At 39.7% G+C, this 15,447-nt stretch overlaps 1 protein-coding gene and 1 long non-coding RNA gene across 2 annotated transcripts; one reads left to right on the forward strand and one right to left on the reverse strand.

The window, feature by feature from the left end:
• Positions 1-655: 655 nt before the first annotated feature.
• On the reverse strand, positions 656-5,496 carry tmem160 (transmembrane protein 160). Its single transcript, XM_008425727.3, has 4 exons — positions 5,134-5,496; positions 4,998-5,022; positions 3,291-3,383; positions 656-1,867 (listed from the first exon to the last, which is right to left on the reverse strand). The coding sequence occupies exons 1-4, from the start codon at positions 5,368-5,370 to the stop codon at positions 1,542-1,544; spliced, it is 681 nt and encodes a 226-aa protein (XP_008423949.1). The 5' UTR covers positions 5,371-5,496; the 3' UTR covers positions 656-1,541.
• Positions 5,497-9,627: 4,131 nt separating this feature from the next.
• LOC103474619 (uncharacterized) lies at positions 9,628-14,676 on the forward strand. The gene is made up of 2 exons (XR_535207.3): positions 9,628-10,651; positions 11,887-14,676. It is a non-coding gene; the product is annotated as an uncharacterized LOC103474619 (long non-coding RNA).
• The last annotated feature ends 771 nt before the right edge of the window (positions 14,677-15,447 follow it).

The raw sequence follows: 15,447 nt of genomic DNA on the forward strand, positions 1-15,447 counted from the left end.
TTGGCACAAAATACCTCACTTTAATAAATTTAGATCCTATTCTTATTTGACAATGTAGTCGCTAAAGCTAGCTACGTCTTTTCATAATTTCTACTCGTCTTGAACTCCACTGACTAAAGTAATTTAAAGCATTTGTGACACTTGTTCTTATCTCAGCAACAGTATGCAGTTTTACAGTCTACCCAGGAGCTAACTTATTAGACACTTCAAGTAAAACCGCTAACGCTAAGCTAACAGTAATTCAACAAAGTTTTCCACTTGTGAAAAGTTATTTTTACTGTTTTGAGTAAAGAATAGAGCATGGATTGATTGGTATAAAGCTTTACACCAATCTTTGTTTTCTTTTTTTGTCACAGCAGCTGTACAAATTATTTTATAGTATTATGAATACATTAGCTAATGCAGCTCAATGCTACATTAGCTAATGCAGCTCAATGCTACACTAGCTAATGTAGCATTAGCTAATGCTACAATAGACCAGGCTGGACATACTAACATCAGGGTTTATATTTGACAAGATAGCTGATACAAAATGCGAGATCCGCCATAGTGTGTGGTTATGATCACCTAAGAAATCAACCATGTTTCAAAAGAAGAGCAAATGTGAATATCCCACTGAGGATTTATTATCATGAAAAAACATCCAACACCGATGCTGGGTGTCACTGCAGATTTCCTCTGGTTTTATTATTGTATGCACTGTGGTGCACATAAGTAAACGATAGCAAACCCCGTTCTCCACAAACAAATTCAATATAATTGCCAGCATCAACTCCTTGCATCCATTAAAACTGAACTTATAGACATAACCTGAAAACAGAAGATTCACTGTAAAGTAATTTTTGGATATAGTTTGGTACTATACATGATTTAAAAAAATTACATAAAATACAGAACAAAATACATAAACAGAGAGAGAACTGTGAAAAATATCCCGTTTCCAAACAGTTTTAAGGAAATATAGTGACAAAAATCAAAGCTTGACAAAAGTGCTGTTGCAGTAAAATAATTAAAAAAAAACTTAAGCCCTGTGTCATTTTCTCAGATTAATAAAAAAAAAACTTTTGAGACAAAGCAACCGTCATTCCCTGTTATTTTGAAGACTTGAAGTGAACGGTCAGCATGGAGTCTAGTGATCAGATTGATAAGACAGTCTGCAGAGAGGAGACTGACAGACTACAGTAGCACAAAAAAACTAAATCATAAGCATAAAATCAAAAAATAGGTGAGCATTTTTAGATGAACTAAAGGAGTTTTTAGAAAAAAAAACATGTTTATTCAGCAAATAAACAGATTTTACACAATTTTCAGCATCTTTAAATGTTTTTTTAAAAAAAAGTTAAAAGTTTTTCTTCACCTGAATAATTTTTTATAACAATAGATGACAGGTTTGCATTTTTTAAGCTCACAGTCTGCACATGAACATGTATGCATTTTTCACAGACATACAAATAAGAGAAATCCTGAATCAGAGCATCAAGAAAAAAAAACACACACACACACACACACACACACACACACTGAGCATTCCTGGAAGATCGCTATTTGTTTTGGCCCTTGCTGCCACTGTCCTCACTGTCCTGGGAGCCTCTGTGACCTCGCTGCTCCCGCCTCTCGCGGCACTCCCGGCACTCTCCGTCGTCCTCCCCGCCGTCCCCCTCCTCGTCCTCGTGGATGATCTCCACCTCCAGGCGGCCGATGTACAGCGATACGGCGCAGAGCCAGAAGAGGGCGACGGTGCCCACCACGGTGCCCTGGAGCAGCAGAGCTGGCACAGACAGCAGCATCAGCCTCCGCAGGGCGAAGAGGCTGCCAACGTAGGACGCGCCGCCAAACGACACGCAGACGCCTCCCAGGATGAAGAAGGCTGCGCGGAAACACATCGGCATGCTGTTACTGGAGTCAGTCAGGAAGTGTCTGCAAAGGTTTTTTTTGTTTTGTTTGTTTGTTTGTTGTTGAAACCGATGATGAGGAATAATCAAAAACAGTTGAATGATTTAAAATAAAAATAAAAAATAAAAAAAAGATCTGCGAGTAATATTGAATCCCAGAAACGCACATCAGTGATTAATACTAAAAAAAAAACACGAGGCCTTGACTCCATTTCACTCTGGATGATTTCAGTCAGAAATCCTTGAGATCGTGAAGACCAAAAACTCCTGCTGCTGCTGCTGCATCAAATATCTGACACAATGTTTCATCTGAACACCATCGATTTTACAGCAGAGAGAGAAAAGCTGTGAGGTTTTTTTTTTTCTCTCATTAACAACAATTTTCGAAGGGAATTATTTATTTTTAATAAACCGCAGCCCAGTTAGATCTACTAGTTTTGAAGAATTTAACACTACAGCAACCTTCAGTTCCCATCAGCCTGATTTAGAGACTGTGCAAAACATTAAATAGAAATGAATGTAATGACAAGTAAATCATTTATGCCACGTATTTTAACTTAAGACAAAGATACAATAAATACAATTAATTACTACCTCTCCTGGAATAGAAAATGAATGTTTCCACACAATCTGGAAAAGTCAACAATGTGATGCAGGTCTGAATGAAAGCATTTCCAGCCTTCGCGTCGTCTACATACGTCTTCTTTAGGTCCTTTCTTCTCTCCCGTCTTGCTTTCTTTCCTTGATTCCTTTCTGCTGTTTCATTCTGTCCTCCTTTGTGTCCTTCCTACCTTCCCTTCCTTTGTTCCCTTCACTGCTCCAAACAGTTATCACCTTACATTAACATTTTACGGCCTTACAGATAATGAAATTCAAACAAAAGCACCACACAGCCAAGATGGCGGACGTACAGGCTACCACTAGAGCTTGTGATGCGATTTTAACATATATAAAACATGTCAGAAGGACTTTGCTGCCTTCTGGTGGTCAAAATTATGCCTAATTTAGGTCATTTAGAGGGTTAAATATGTCACCTTTGGCTATACATAAGTTTTACAGGCCATTTTTAAATCTCTGATAAATGTGTTGGTCTTTTAAAAGTACTTTGCAGTAAGACTCTTGATGTCTCCCGTTTCGTGGCACAGCGGGCAGCGTCGGGGCAAAATGCCTCCACACAACACGTTCGCCTTGCATTTTCCTCTAATTAGGGTTGCAAAGTCTCTTCTCTGGATCTCCCTCCTGTTACGGGAGTTTAAACCTTCCAGCACACCGTTTGGACCGTCAGCCATGGTGGTTCAGTTCAGCCTCCGCAGGGAGGAAAGAGGCTTTTCTCTTTCTTTTTTATTCTCCTTTCTACTCCCTCAATACGCTGCGATTTAAGCTTGAGCAAACTCGTACCGTATCCTGCTTCCCGTCCCACTTCACTCTGGACAAAAGCGATGACTCCAATCCCAGTCGCCAGCAAGCCGTTCCTGAACCACGACAGGAACCCTGCGAAACCACGAAGAGACGTTACAGACCGACAGAAAACAAACAGAATAAAGTCTGGAAGCTTCCACCCCACCCCGCTACTCATTCAGCTCTTCCTGAGCTTGTCGGACTGCGTAGAAACCCGACACATGTGAACACCAACAGCCAAGCCAGTTCCACATCAAGTTAAGGTGAATTTCTGACTAAACTGCAGATGCTCAGCAACCAAAGTAAGAGACAGATAAAGAAAAAGACTCAGATCTTCCTGATCCTTCCAGAAAAATAAATGGAAAGTGACAACAGTCAAAAAAAAAGCAAGGCAGAAATATATTTGAAAGATTAATAAATGCGCATAAAAACACAAAAAGATGACGTAAACAATACAGCCAAAAAAGAAATCATGAATTAATTTTTCATGATTCAACTAATCATGGTGTTAAAATATGGGTTTGAATGTTTTAAATACATTCAGCAGATCAGATGATGTCCTGTTCATTGACACCTGATTTATGTTTTAATGGTGCATTTCAACCACTCTTTATACATTTAGGAATAATTATATGACATAAACTGCAAGGTTTTGTAGACAGAAGTTTTAATTTATTGTGAAATTTCCATAATTGTCACGCGTTTAAAATTGAACACATACACTCCCGCTAATACTGGACAATTGGCAAAGATGCAAAGAAACCAGGAGATCAGATGCTAGTGTGATTCCTGCTGAATATCTGAACTTAATGATGAGCCATGAGACGGCTATTAAGCACTTTCCATATCATTTCGACAGGATTGGAGTCGGCAGTTTAAGTGAGGCCAAAACACCGGTCTTGTTGTGCGTTTTACGCAATTGTTTCGTTTAAACACCCAAATGTGTCTGCGTTTTAAACATCCGAGCAACACTGCCGTCCTGAGACAGAGGAGAAACGCACAAAGCGCACAGAGATCAGACAGGTTGGACGCAATGACAAGATGTACGAGGTGAGGCTTTCAAATGTAGGAGTACGCTTTCAACCATCGAGCATGGTGGTGGCGGCATCATGCTGGAGGTGCATTGGGCCTCCAGTGGCAGTTTTCCATTTCACCCAAGTGGGTGAAGTAACGAGTCCCTCCACATTACTGCGTTTCACCTAAACAAAAAGAGCTAGCTGGGAGACATTTTGACACAATAGGGTGTTCCAACAGGGCAACACACACATCAACATGGGGTTTGGATACATACAACCTCAGTCGTATTAAAAATGGGTAGACTTCGCTCAGAAACCCATCAGTTTGAACAAACCCTAACGATTCTGTCAAGAAGCGTGGCTCAGATATCAGAATATTTAGCCAGAATTACACCCAGACCTCATTCATGACGACAAAACAAACAAAAAAATGTTTCAGCAACTTTGCTAAAGAAGTTCCATACAAATAATCGTGGTAGAAGAACTGATTATCAGATAGTTAAAAGGCCTAAATTAAGGAGGTATGTGTGAACCCGGTAAGTGAAAGTGAACTTCTAACTGAAACTGCATCGTTAAAAGCTAGAACCTGAAAAATGCTTCAGGTTCTAGCTTCTAGATGTATTTATTTTAGGCAGCTTCTGGGAAAAACTCAACCTCTGCAACAGCGTGTGGGTGTAGAAGAATGAGATACCTGTTTCATGCGACTTCCTCAGCATCTGCAAAACATAAGAAAACACAACATATCGACACATTGAAGCTAGAAGCAAAAGAATCCAAATAGAAGATTTGGAAAACTCCCATTTCTCCTTCTGAATTAAAAATCCTACCAAAGCGTCCGCCTTGTCGAGGTCTGTGAGGTGGTACTGCTGCAGTGGCTGCTCCGGACCCCGCTGGCTCTTGCCCCACGGCCCCTTGTCCCCCACCCGCTGCCGCGCCGAGCCATGCAGCCTCCGCAGCGGGGCTCCGCCGCCGCCGCAGCCGGGCCGGCCCAGCTCCACTACGCGAGCGAAGTAGCTGACGGCCTGCGGCAGCTGCCTTCTCACGAAGAGAGTCAGGAAAGCCATCACATCACCAGAACCGGCTGGCTTAAAAACAAACAAACATGTAAGGAAGAAGGAAAAGCACAACACGACCTCTGCATGCCCTTTGAACTGTCACGTGGTCACACTCAACCCCGGAACCACTTCTGGTAAGCGTGGTGAGGAATCACCACAGCGCCATCTGGTGATATGCTGGAGAAAAACTTAAATATATCATATGGAGGTCGCATTTAAGGACTGTTTTTGACCAAACATATTTCAAATTAATATTTTACCTTAATTTGAGCTGATGCTTATCTTCTTGGTCTCAGAATTGTGGGAAATCGATGTCTGGACAAATTGCAATTGCAGGAGTAAGCCACACGAGGGCACCAGAGTACAGGATAAAACATCATAACCTAGCAAGGGTCTCAGCTAGTGTCAGCCTCCATAGTCCTAACCCCTGATCTAGTCAAATGTCTATCTATTTATATTTACCTCCACATTTTCAGCTCCACTGTGACGTCCATTTATATGTAGCGTCATATTTATGTAACTTGGATGTTAGCATGAGGCCCAGATCACACCAAGGAAAACATGATGTTTCATTGAGTTAATTGTCATATCTTAAAATTAGTTCAATCATTTCTGTTGCTTGTGCCTGTGATAAAAGTCCAATTTAACGGTCATGAAACTGCAACTAATTAATAAACAAATGACAACAAATGACATCCCTCTCAGCTCTTCCCTGAGATTGCAGTGAACACGGCTGCCAGACAAAATGGGCAACTCAAAGAAATAAATTTCCCTTTTCCAATTTATATTTTGCCATTTATTTCATTAGTAGTGTGAACAGGAATCGTGGCCCTCCACATGCCTTTAAAACAAGTGACAAGTGAACTAATCATGCAAGACTATTGCTCTGTTTAATAACAAAATAACTTTATGAAATGCAGAAACATGTACTGCCATTAAGCTATTAATAAAAAACTCAAGTGAGAAAACAGGCCAGTCAAAATATAGTCTGTTATACATTCACTATTAATATGGATAGATGATAAATAGCAATTTCCTCTCTACATAAAATTAAATCATCAAAATTGTAAGTACTTGGTTGTTATCTGACATTAGCAATTTTATGTGCTTGCGAAAACTTCTAGCTATAATAATTTTTTTAAATTAATTTTTAGCTGTAAACATGCCACAGATATTAAATAAAATGGGTGCTATATATATATATAAAAAAAAAAAAAATTCCCTTCTCACCCTCCGCGGGTGGTCTGTTTCATCCTCTGAGCTCGGGTCCTCTACCAGAGGCCTGGGAGCTTGAGGGTTCTGCGCAGTATCTTGGCTGTGCCTAGAACTGCACATTTCTGGACTGAGATGTCTGATGTTGTTCCTGGGATCTGTTTGAGCCCCTGCTCCAGTTTGGGGGTGACTGCCCCGAGGGCCCCGATGACCACAGGCACCACTGTGGTCTTCACCTTCCAGGTCTTTTCCAGTTCCTCCCTGAGGCCCTGGTATTTCTCCAATTTCTCATGCTCCTTTTTCCTGATGTTGTAGTCACTTGGTATTGCTACATCCACCACAACGGCTTTCCTCTGTTCTTTATCCACCACCACAATGTCCGGTTGGTTCGCCATTACCATATATATATATATATATATATATATACACCTGCTTACTCGAGCTAATGTTAGTTAAATGAGTTACAAACTGAACCCAATAAACGTCACTTATAAATAAGTCAAATTTACCATTGTATCACTTATACATCTGGTATTTATTTAATGTCATACGTTATACTGCCGTAAATTCAAGGATCTTTAATAACTCATTATAGATGTTCAGAAAATTAAACTTAATTCAGATTGTGAAGAAGCTTTACTGAGTAGTGTTGTTTTATTTAAGATTTTAAAAATACACATAAAATACTGTTATTTTTGTATGGTAACCCCTATTTCTCCAATAACTTTCCTCTTTCCCCACTTATCTCAAAAAGTTCCTCAGAAATTACGGTTTCGCCTTCATATCGGGATCTGACAGAGTTTATTCCAGAAAACAAAACACATGCAAAAAAAAAAAAAAATCTAAAGACAACAGAAACAGATACGCATAAACATCGCGTCTCCACACTCTGTGAAAATGTGCCTTCGAGTGTATGTGTGTGTGTGTGTGTGTGTGTGCGTGTGTGTGTGTGTGTGTGCGTGTGTGTGTGTGTGTTTGCGGAAGGATCAGTGTTCCGACGTGCACTCGCCGAGGATGAGCGAGCGGCCTCTTCCGGACCCTCTTTTGTCTTCTCGGGTCCACTGGGACTCAGAAACACTCCACCTATCATCACATCAGATTGTTTCAGGGTGAGGAGCAAAGTGAGCCGCACAGCTGGGAGTTTGTATTTGTGTTCCTGTGTGCTTTTTCTATTTTTTTTTTTACAGTGTGTGTGCTGTATGGTCTTTAAAGACAGCCAAGTGTTTGATGTAATATTGCAGCTGACCTACTGTCCACTCTCACGCTACAGTTCCCAACACAATGGGGAACTAATGTAGGTGTACGCCCATACTTAGGAAAAAAAAAAAAAAAAAAACAGATTCACACAGGGTAACAGTTTTCACTGGAACTGATGGACTTATAGTTGAAACTAGACATTTGCTCACACTGTTCAAAGAGAAACATAACCTCATTTATCCAATAAAGGCCAACATTTAGCAAATAGACACAATTTGTGAATCCTGTTTGACCTAAAAGAAAAATAAAAAGTTTGTTCTGATTTGATGTCAAACGTTATGTGTTGTTAAATATCACGTATTCTAAAGTATTTGAACAAACCCTTGACAAAATGCCAAGTTGGGTTTACAATCTATACCAGCTCAATCCTGACACATGTATGTGGTTCTGGGACAGCAGTTTGTAGAAACCTGGCTTAAAACATCACTTTGATTCAATTCAATTCAAAAAATACTTTTATCTCAAAGTGAAACTGGATGTTATTGTACCTCAAATCACCCAAGTATCTTTAAGGAGTTGTTGTGGATGTTGATGCTGTAGGCAGGACGGATCTCCAGTAGCAGTCTCGCAACAACTCTGAAGAAGCCTCTGACTGAAGAGCTGTTTGCTGTCATGACATGCTAACAGCTCAAAATACAGGCAGTAGAGAAAATATTTCATAGTAACAAGTCCTGAATGACAACATCAGTCATTGGCAAACGTGGCTAATCCACCTTATTTGCTTTTGCTTTTAAATCTCTGTCTGGCCATTTGGTTAAAAAGCAGGGCAGGGCGATGTTGGAGATGACCGATTTGATCAATGGAAGAGATGAACTTCCTCCTGCTCTTTGATCCTGCTTTGCATCCATGAAGCCCTCTTTTCAAGAACTCTGGGATTGGGGGCGGGGGGTCATAGGTCAGGCACTATTTGAGTATCGCCAATTACTCCTGGTTGTTGCAAATACGCATCACAACCGCTGTCTGAAATTAAAAACATAACAGCAAAAATCCTTCCAGCTACTCACGTCTAAAAACCAGAAGGAGTAATTGTCAAAAAAAAAACAACAACGTCCCAACCAAATAAAAAGAACAAATCAGAACCAGCATAAGAGAGCAACTCCAACATGCGTGAGTGGCATGATTCCAGAACGGATCAATGGAAACACAGTGGCTCGTTTTAAATGAAGCCTAATCAAGGTAAGACCAGTCTTCTGGCTACAGATTCTCTGCCACTTGATTTCACACCGGATAAAAATATAAAATCTCAAATTCACCGGATAAAAATATAAAATCTCAAATTCACCTGATAAAAATATAAAATCTCAAATTCTGTCACTCTCGTTCCTCGAAAAGGGCACAAATCCTTTAGATTCATCCGGCAAGATGTTTTCTCATGCGTCCCACACGTCCGCATTTAGATTTTCCACGCAGTCAGTGCTTGGAAAACCCATGCAAAGCATATGCATGGTCAGCATATGTTTTCAGGATGTTGTCATCCAGCTCAATGTCATTTTCCTAAGCACACTGTCTCATTAGTATCTCTGATGTCAGGTTTTCCTCGCTTCCTCGCTATCTAAATAAAAACAAACTGTCCATGACACCCGAGTGCTCCCATCTATTTTTAAAGTGGGGGGGGGGCCTTCTGACTTGACCTCCCATCATCTGGATGATTTCTCAGTTTTGCCAGTTGCCATAAATAGCAAACAAAGCTAAAAGTTGCATGGATTAACAAACAACAAGTCATCTAGATGTGTTGATTTAATTGACATATTGTAAACATTAATTAGGGAAAAAAAAAAAAAAAAGATTGGCATTTGACGTTTTAGCCAAATTTCGATTAACAACAAGGTGAGCTAACCTATCGAGAAAAATCAAGCGGGAAAAAATAATAAAGCTAGCAAGCAGCTGTAGGCCTCTACCTCACGTTAACTCTTTGTTATCTGCGCTCGAGTCTTGTTGCGTCAACAGAACGGAGGAAGCAGCGGGAGAGACAGATAGGGAGAGGGACACAGGACGAGATGTGTGTACGTGCAGAGCTGCACTAAACCGCGACACACGGTCTGGGGGATTCCAGCCAGCTGCACAGGGGAGCGCTGACCTTGGCAAAGAGCACGCAGTTTATCAGCCCCTGGAACAAACAAGTGTTAAGATTCAAGCGTCGACCGGTCAGCAGATAAATGATTGACTCGCATTAATGAAGCCGGAAAGACTTGCACTTTTAACAAGAAAGCGTGCTGCTCTGCAATTACTACGAATTACACGTCGCGCGTGATGGGAGAGGATGGCGTTTTTTTGATCCGTTTTCAGGCGAAAGCGTTTACTGCCAAACTCGTTACACTGATGTGGCTTTGGGTTGCAGAGAGATTTGTTGGATTCGTTGTGTAACCGTCTCTTTCTGCAGGAGTGAAATCAAGACGAGGTTCTGGTGGAGGCTGCGTGTGCCGTTTCAGCACGTCGGGCAGGAGAGGTGAAGAAACTTGCTTCCCCTCCTCGCAATCACATCCGAACAATAAGTGATTATCCGTCTCTCACTGCTGTTGAGATAAATGCATCTTGCTAAGAGTAATAGCCGAAGGCTCGGGTTGTTTTTGATCTGATAAAACCCGGGACTTAAAAATGAACCTACTATCTGCCCATAATGAAAGTTACCTTTGGCCAGCATCATGAGTCTGACATTCCTGTCATATCTTGCTTAAGGGCAGTGGCGCAACTACACGTTATTTAGGTGGATGCGAAAACATAAATCGGCGCCCCCCACCCACCCTGGAAGGAATGTCAAATGTCTGGTTGAAGGAGCGACGCTCACTCGCTCGACAAACTTGGACTAATTATCTCGTTCTTTGTGAGTATACGTTTACAACAAACATCAAACACGGTATATATTTTTCATTCACGGTATATATTTTTCATTAAGTATTTAACAAACAAATGGCTTCTTCCGCGATAATTATGTGAAATTAAATTAATTGCCTAAAATAAAAAAAATAGTTTGGTGCTGTCGGGCTCAGAGTCTGAGAGGCTTTTCCTCTAGCAAACAAATTTTTGTTTTTTGCCTCTTATTTAGTGGAAATATTGATGTTGATGAGACTTGATAGCCTTTTCCAACCTTTATAGCTCCACTGTTGAAAATGAGGCTCTAACATTCACAAATGACAGTGAAATAAAATCCTGTCCAACATCTGGTTTGAGGTGATTCCTCTGGAACCTGTTGGAGGAAAAATATCCCAACTTCAGAAGATGAGCTTTAACCTAACAGAGCTCTGTGGTTCCTCCTATCAGTATGAGAGTCAGGGTGAGGAGGCGCCATGTTAGGAAGAGAAGTGGAAGCTGCAGGATCTTCAGAACAAACAGGTCGTGATGCTAGGCTACTGATTATCCCTCTGTCTGGACACAGGATCATTATTACCAGATTAAAAGATAAATTAATGGTTATATGCCAGACATGGAAAACTGGGATGTACTCCATGTCATGATGTTCAGAGTTTAGGTCTCATGGCATCTCAAGGTGTCAACATTGCAGCCATGGGCTGAGGGAAATATAGCTTTATTTTGTAACAATGCAAGAGCTAACCAGCTTTTATCACTTCGCAAAAATTCCATCAGTACAGAAACTCCAATGTACGTTTTTTTTTTTGTTTTTTTTTTCTCATAGTACCCCCAAGAATTTAAAACTACTTTCACCCCTGTTTTTAAGTTTATACCCATTACATGCATCACATGTCAGCGTCAGCAAGCTTTCAATAAAACTTTACAGTCACACATTTAGCACTCTGCACCTTTTCAGCTCTGCCCACATTTTTTAGTGGATCTAAATTCTGAGATGACCTCTCCAAAACACTCACAGTGTTATCCTCAGACCCCTTTGTAGCCAATTTTTTTTTTGTAAGATTAGAGAAATACTCCAATTACCATTCTTTCAAAATGTTGACGCCAACTCTATTTCTTTGTTTTCATGGCAAACATGAGAGCTTTAGTATGGTTTAGTTCAAACTGAAGAGGAGGAGGAGCAAGGAGAAATCACCTCTAATTTATTCTGTTTTATGGTGTATTACTAAAAATGTTAAATTTGGTTTTCAGATCTCAAGCCGGTAGAGCTGCTTTGAGATGCAGTGGACCGGGATCTACAGCTGACAGATCTGCAGCCTGATGTTAGTGTGTCAATGTGGAGCAAATTCTTCGAGTACTGCTTCTGACACGTTGTTGAATCTGGCAGGCTTTGAACAACACCTGAGCGCAATAGCAGAGTCCTTCTCACAGATACGCCTGGAGGTCTCCATCGTGGCTACAAGCAGCTCAAAGCAAGAGTCGACAGCAGGATAAGCCATTTCTCCACACGCTCAACTCTGCCACAAAATTCAACAAATGTACTTTTCTTAAAAATGTGGCACCACCTGGGAGTTTTTTCCTGTCAAAACAATTAACTGGCCGAGCACAAATCTTCTTACTTTCTGTTATAACTTTGGTCTAAAAACACCTTTTTATATACAAAGACATGTGACATGATGGGACTAGAAGTGCATATGCAAAACTGCGAAGGCATCTTTTTTTTCTTTTGAAATCAAGTTTATGTCAATAACTATTTTAACTGAAACATTCATGTGGCACATCCTTTGAATTTCCTCCTGGGGATTTCACATCAATCAGTAAACTGAAGTCTAGTTGATCAGGTCAAAAAATTGTGAGGAAATGACTTCACTGACATCCAATCAGGGTTAAGGGTCATATAGGAATAAATGACCAGGACAGAAATAAGGGGGGATATGTAAGATTATAGAGTCATAAACATTTCTGTATTGTAGGATATTTACATATTAAAGTTATGTGTTTTCATACTTGCATGTGTTCCTATTGTGGGATCCAGAACAGAACCTTGAATACGCTTTTATGCTAAGGTTACACTGAAATGAGAGATGTGAGACGTGGGCCTGCTAGTTCTGTGTCATCACCCTGTGTCCCTAATCCTCCACGGCGAGGCATTAATCCCAGGCCTTAACCCCTGGCCTGGCTGCATAGCAACACGTTACCTCATTTCCTCCAGCAAAGCAAATTTAGAAGTGAGCAAGAAAATGGCAAAGATTTATAGCCCTGAGGTCAGAGACAGTTCAGCTTTGTGGGGGAAACAACAAAACGTGGAGTTGTTTGGTTAAGTAATTTACATTTACTATTTAGATAACCTATCTTTAAATCTACAGATATTCACAAAAATAGAAATTACACGAAGTAAACAAAATAGTTAAATAAAAACAACAACAAAAAAACTCTCAGAGTAGATTGTTTGGATTCAGTGTCCTAAACAGGCTCTGAAAAAACATGGGCTTAGATGAAAACAAATTCTCATGGCACTTATGCTAACATTTTTTTAAATTATTATTATTATTTTCAGATTATTGTCTAAAATCACAATATTGTTATTACGGGGTCAAAAATTAAAATGCAGGAAACCTATGTTGCAGAGCACACCATTTTAAATTGTTTAAATAATAATTGTAGCTTCATTGGAAACTCAGAACTTGCTATTTTAGCTACTTAAAAATAATTATTCCCATTTTTCTTCAAGCACAAGTCAGTTTCGATGTTTACGAACAATTCTTTCCCAACTATTTTCATATTTTTTTATTTCATGTCTTAGTTTTCATATCAGAAAAATAACTACATATCTAACTATCACGTTATCATATTACCTTATGGGAATGACGTTTAAAATTTAGTCTGAATAATCCTTTGCCCCTATAATGGGGCAGATTTTTTAAATATCTGACTGTGACCTAGGCCTATTATTTTCACAGCCAATGCAAGAAAAGAAAAAGAAAAGGAGTGAAAGTTGAATAACGGGTTAAAAATGGCACTTATTGGTTAAATTTATTTGTAAACATCTATTATGTATTATGCTAAAGAAGGAGGACATTCCAAATGAAACTCAAGCCTTCATCTTGTTATAAATGTTTTTTTCTTTTTTAGCTGTTTTGGACACTGCCGTAGTTTTAGCAATGGCAGCGGTGGAAGACTACAATTCTAAAAGAGCGCAGAAAATGTACGTCATCTTTCAGAACTTCTCCTGTTTCCTGATTGGCCCAATTGAAAATACACTGAAAAAAATCCACTTCAATGGAAGAAACCCCAGACAGATTGGAACTGAGTTGAGTTGTAGGAATGGAAGGTAAAAGCCAGGGTAGCTTTTGCTAGTCATGAAAACGAGCTGTCTCCAAGAGCAAACGGCATTAAATTATAGCCTCTGAAATGTTTCTCCTAAGTAACACTGTTACTTACGTCTAACCTGGTCTTGTGGGAAATATCTCTTTGGATGTATAGGTGGCAAGCAGTGGTGGAGAAAGTACTCAAAAAAATTTACTTAAGTAAAAGTACAAATACACAGACAAAAATGTACTTAAGTAAAAGTCAAAGTACCAGATTAACATTTTACTTAAGTAAAAGTAAAAAAGTACTGGCTTTTAAAAATACTTAAGTATTAAAAGTAAAAGTACTTGCTAATGCATTGCCTAATCACTAATATCATTAAGTGTACCAATCGTATTTAATTTTAATACGACAGTAATGTGCCATTTTAATGAACAAAGCCACAGATAAAGCATGTTTTTATTGAGTTTACTCTGTAACATAGTTTAGACTTAGATATGTGATTCTATGCATCATAATTTCAGGGATCGAAACATCTGGTCTCCTGTCCTAACAGCATGAACTTCACTTTTTTTGCCACACATTTATTTAGAAAGAAATCCAACTGGCAGAGGAGGACGTGGAACCAAGGAGCCTCGTAGCAGAGTTGTAGTCTGGACCACTGAACCCAAGACCAAATCAAAACCAGCACCCCATGCTACATGACAATAAAATTAAGTCCACCTATCAAAACTGCTTCTCAAATTGATCTGAAAGATTCACTTTCCCATAAAAACACCTAGATATTAAACACTTAGAGCTGAAATAAATTTAACCAGTATCAATTCAAACTCTTCTTCATTCTGTTTTGCTTTCATCTCTGTGCCACAATACACAGAGGTCTCCTGCCATCCCTAAAAAAATAACACCCTCGGCGGTTGCCCATATTGCCAATGTCAGAAATAATAATTGTCTGTACCATTAAATATAGCAATTAACAACGCTCAACTATGAACACTGTCCAAGGCCCAATAAGCAAGAAGTAACCAAGCAGGAGGAGCACCGTGACTGTTCTCATCCTCCCTCCTGCTGCAATGTCTGCCACCATGACGGGTGACGAAAACAAAGAGCAATGAGCATGCTCTGCGTTGCTACTTCTTGTTTTATTTATTCGCCAATTAAATATAAAGATATTTTAATGAAATAAAATAGCTACTGCAGTGTACGCAGAGCATTACAAGAACAAAGAGCGGCTCTCAGTGAGGCTTCAGTACTATAGGACTTAGTCAAGATCCGTCCAGAAGAATCGGATCGTCCATGAATGTCATATTACTATATTGCACTTTGGTCACAGCGTTGTCCCATATCTGCGACATGTCAGTCAACACCACACAGTAATTCAGCGCATGAGTGACAACTTTTTTTCATCGCAGATGCAACACGTCTCAGTCAATACAGCTAGCTTTGATGGATCACGTCCACGGAGCTTACCTTTCTTTAAGGTTTCCTTCCAAGTGACGTTAA

Source organism: Poecilia reticulata, chromosome 13, assembly GCF_904066995.2.
Source record: "Poecilia reticulata chromosome 13, P_reticulata-male-v2, whole genome shotgun sequence".
NCBI classification, from domain to species: Eukaryota; Metazoa; Chordata; class Actinopteri; order Cyprinodontiformes; family Poeciliidae; genus Poecilia; species Poecilia reticulata.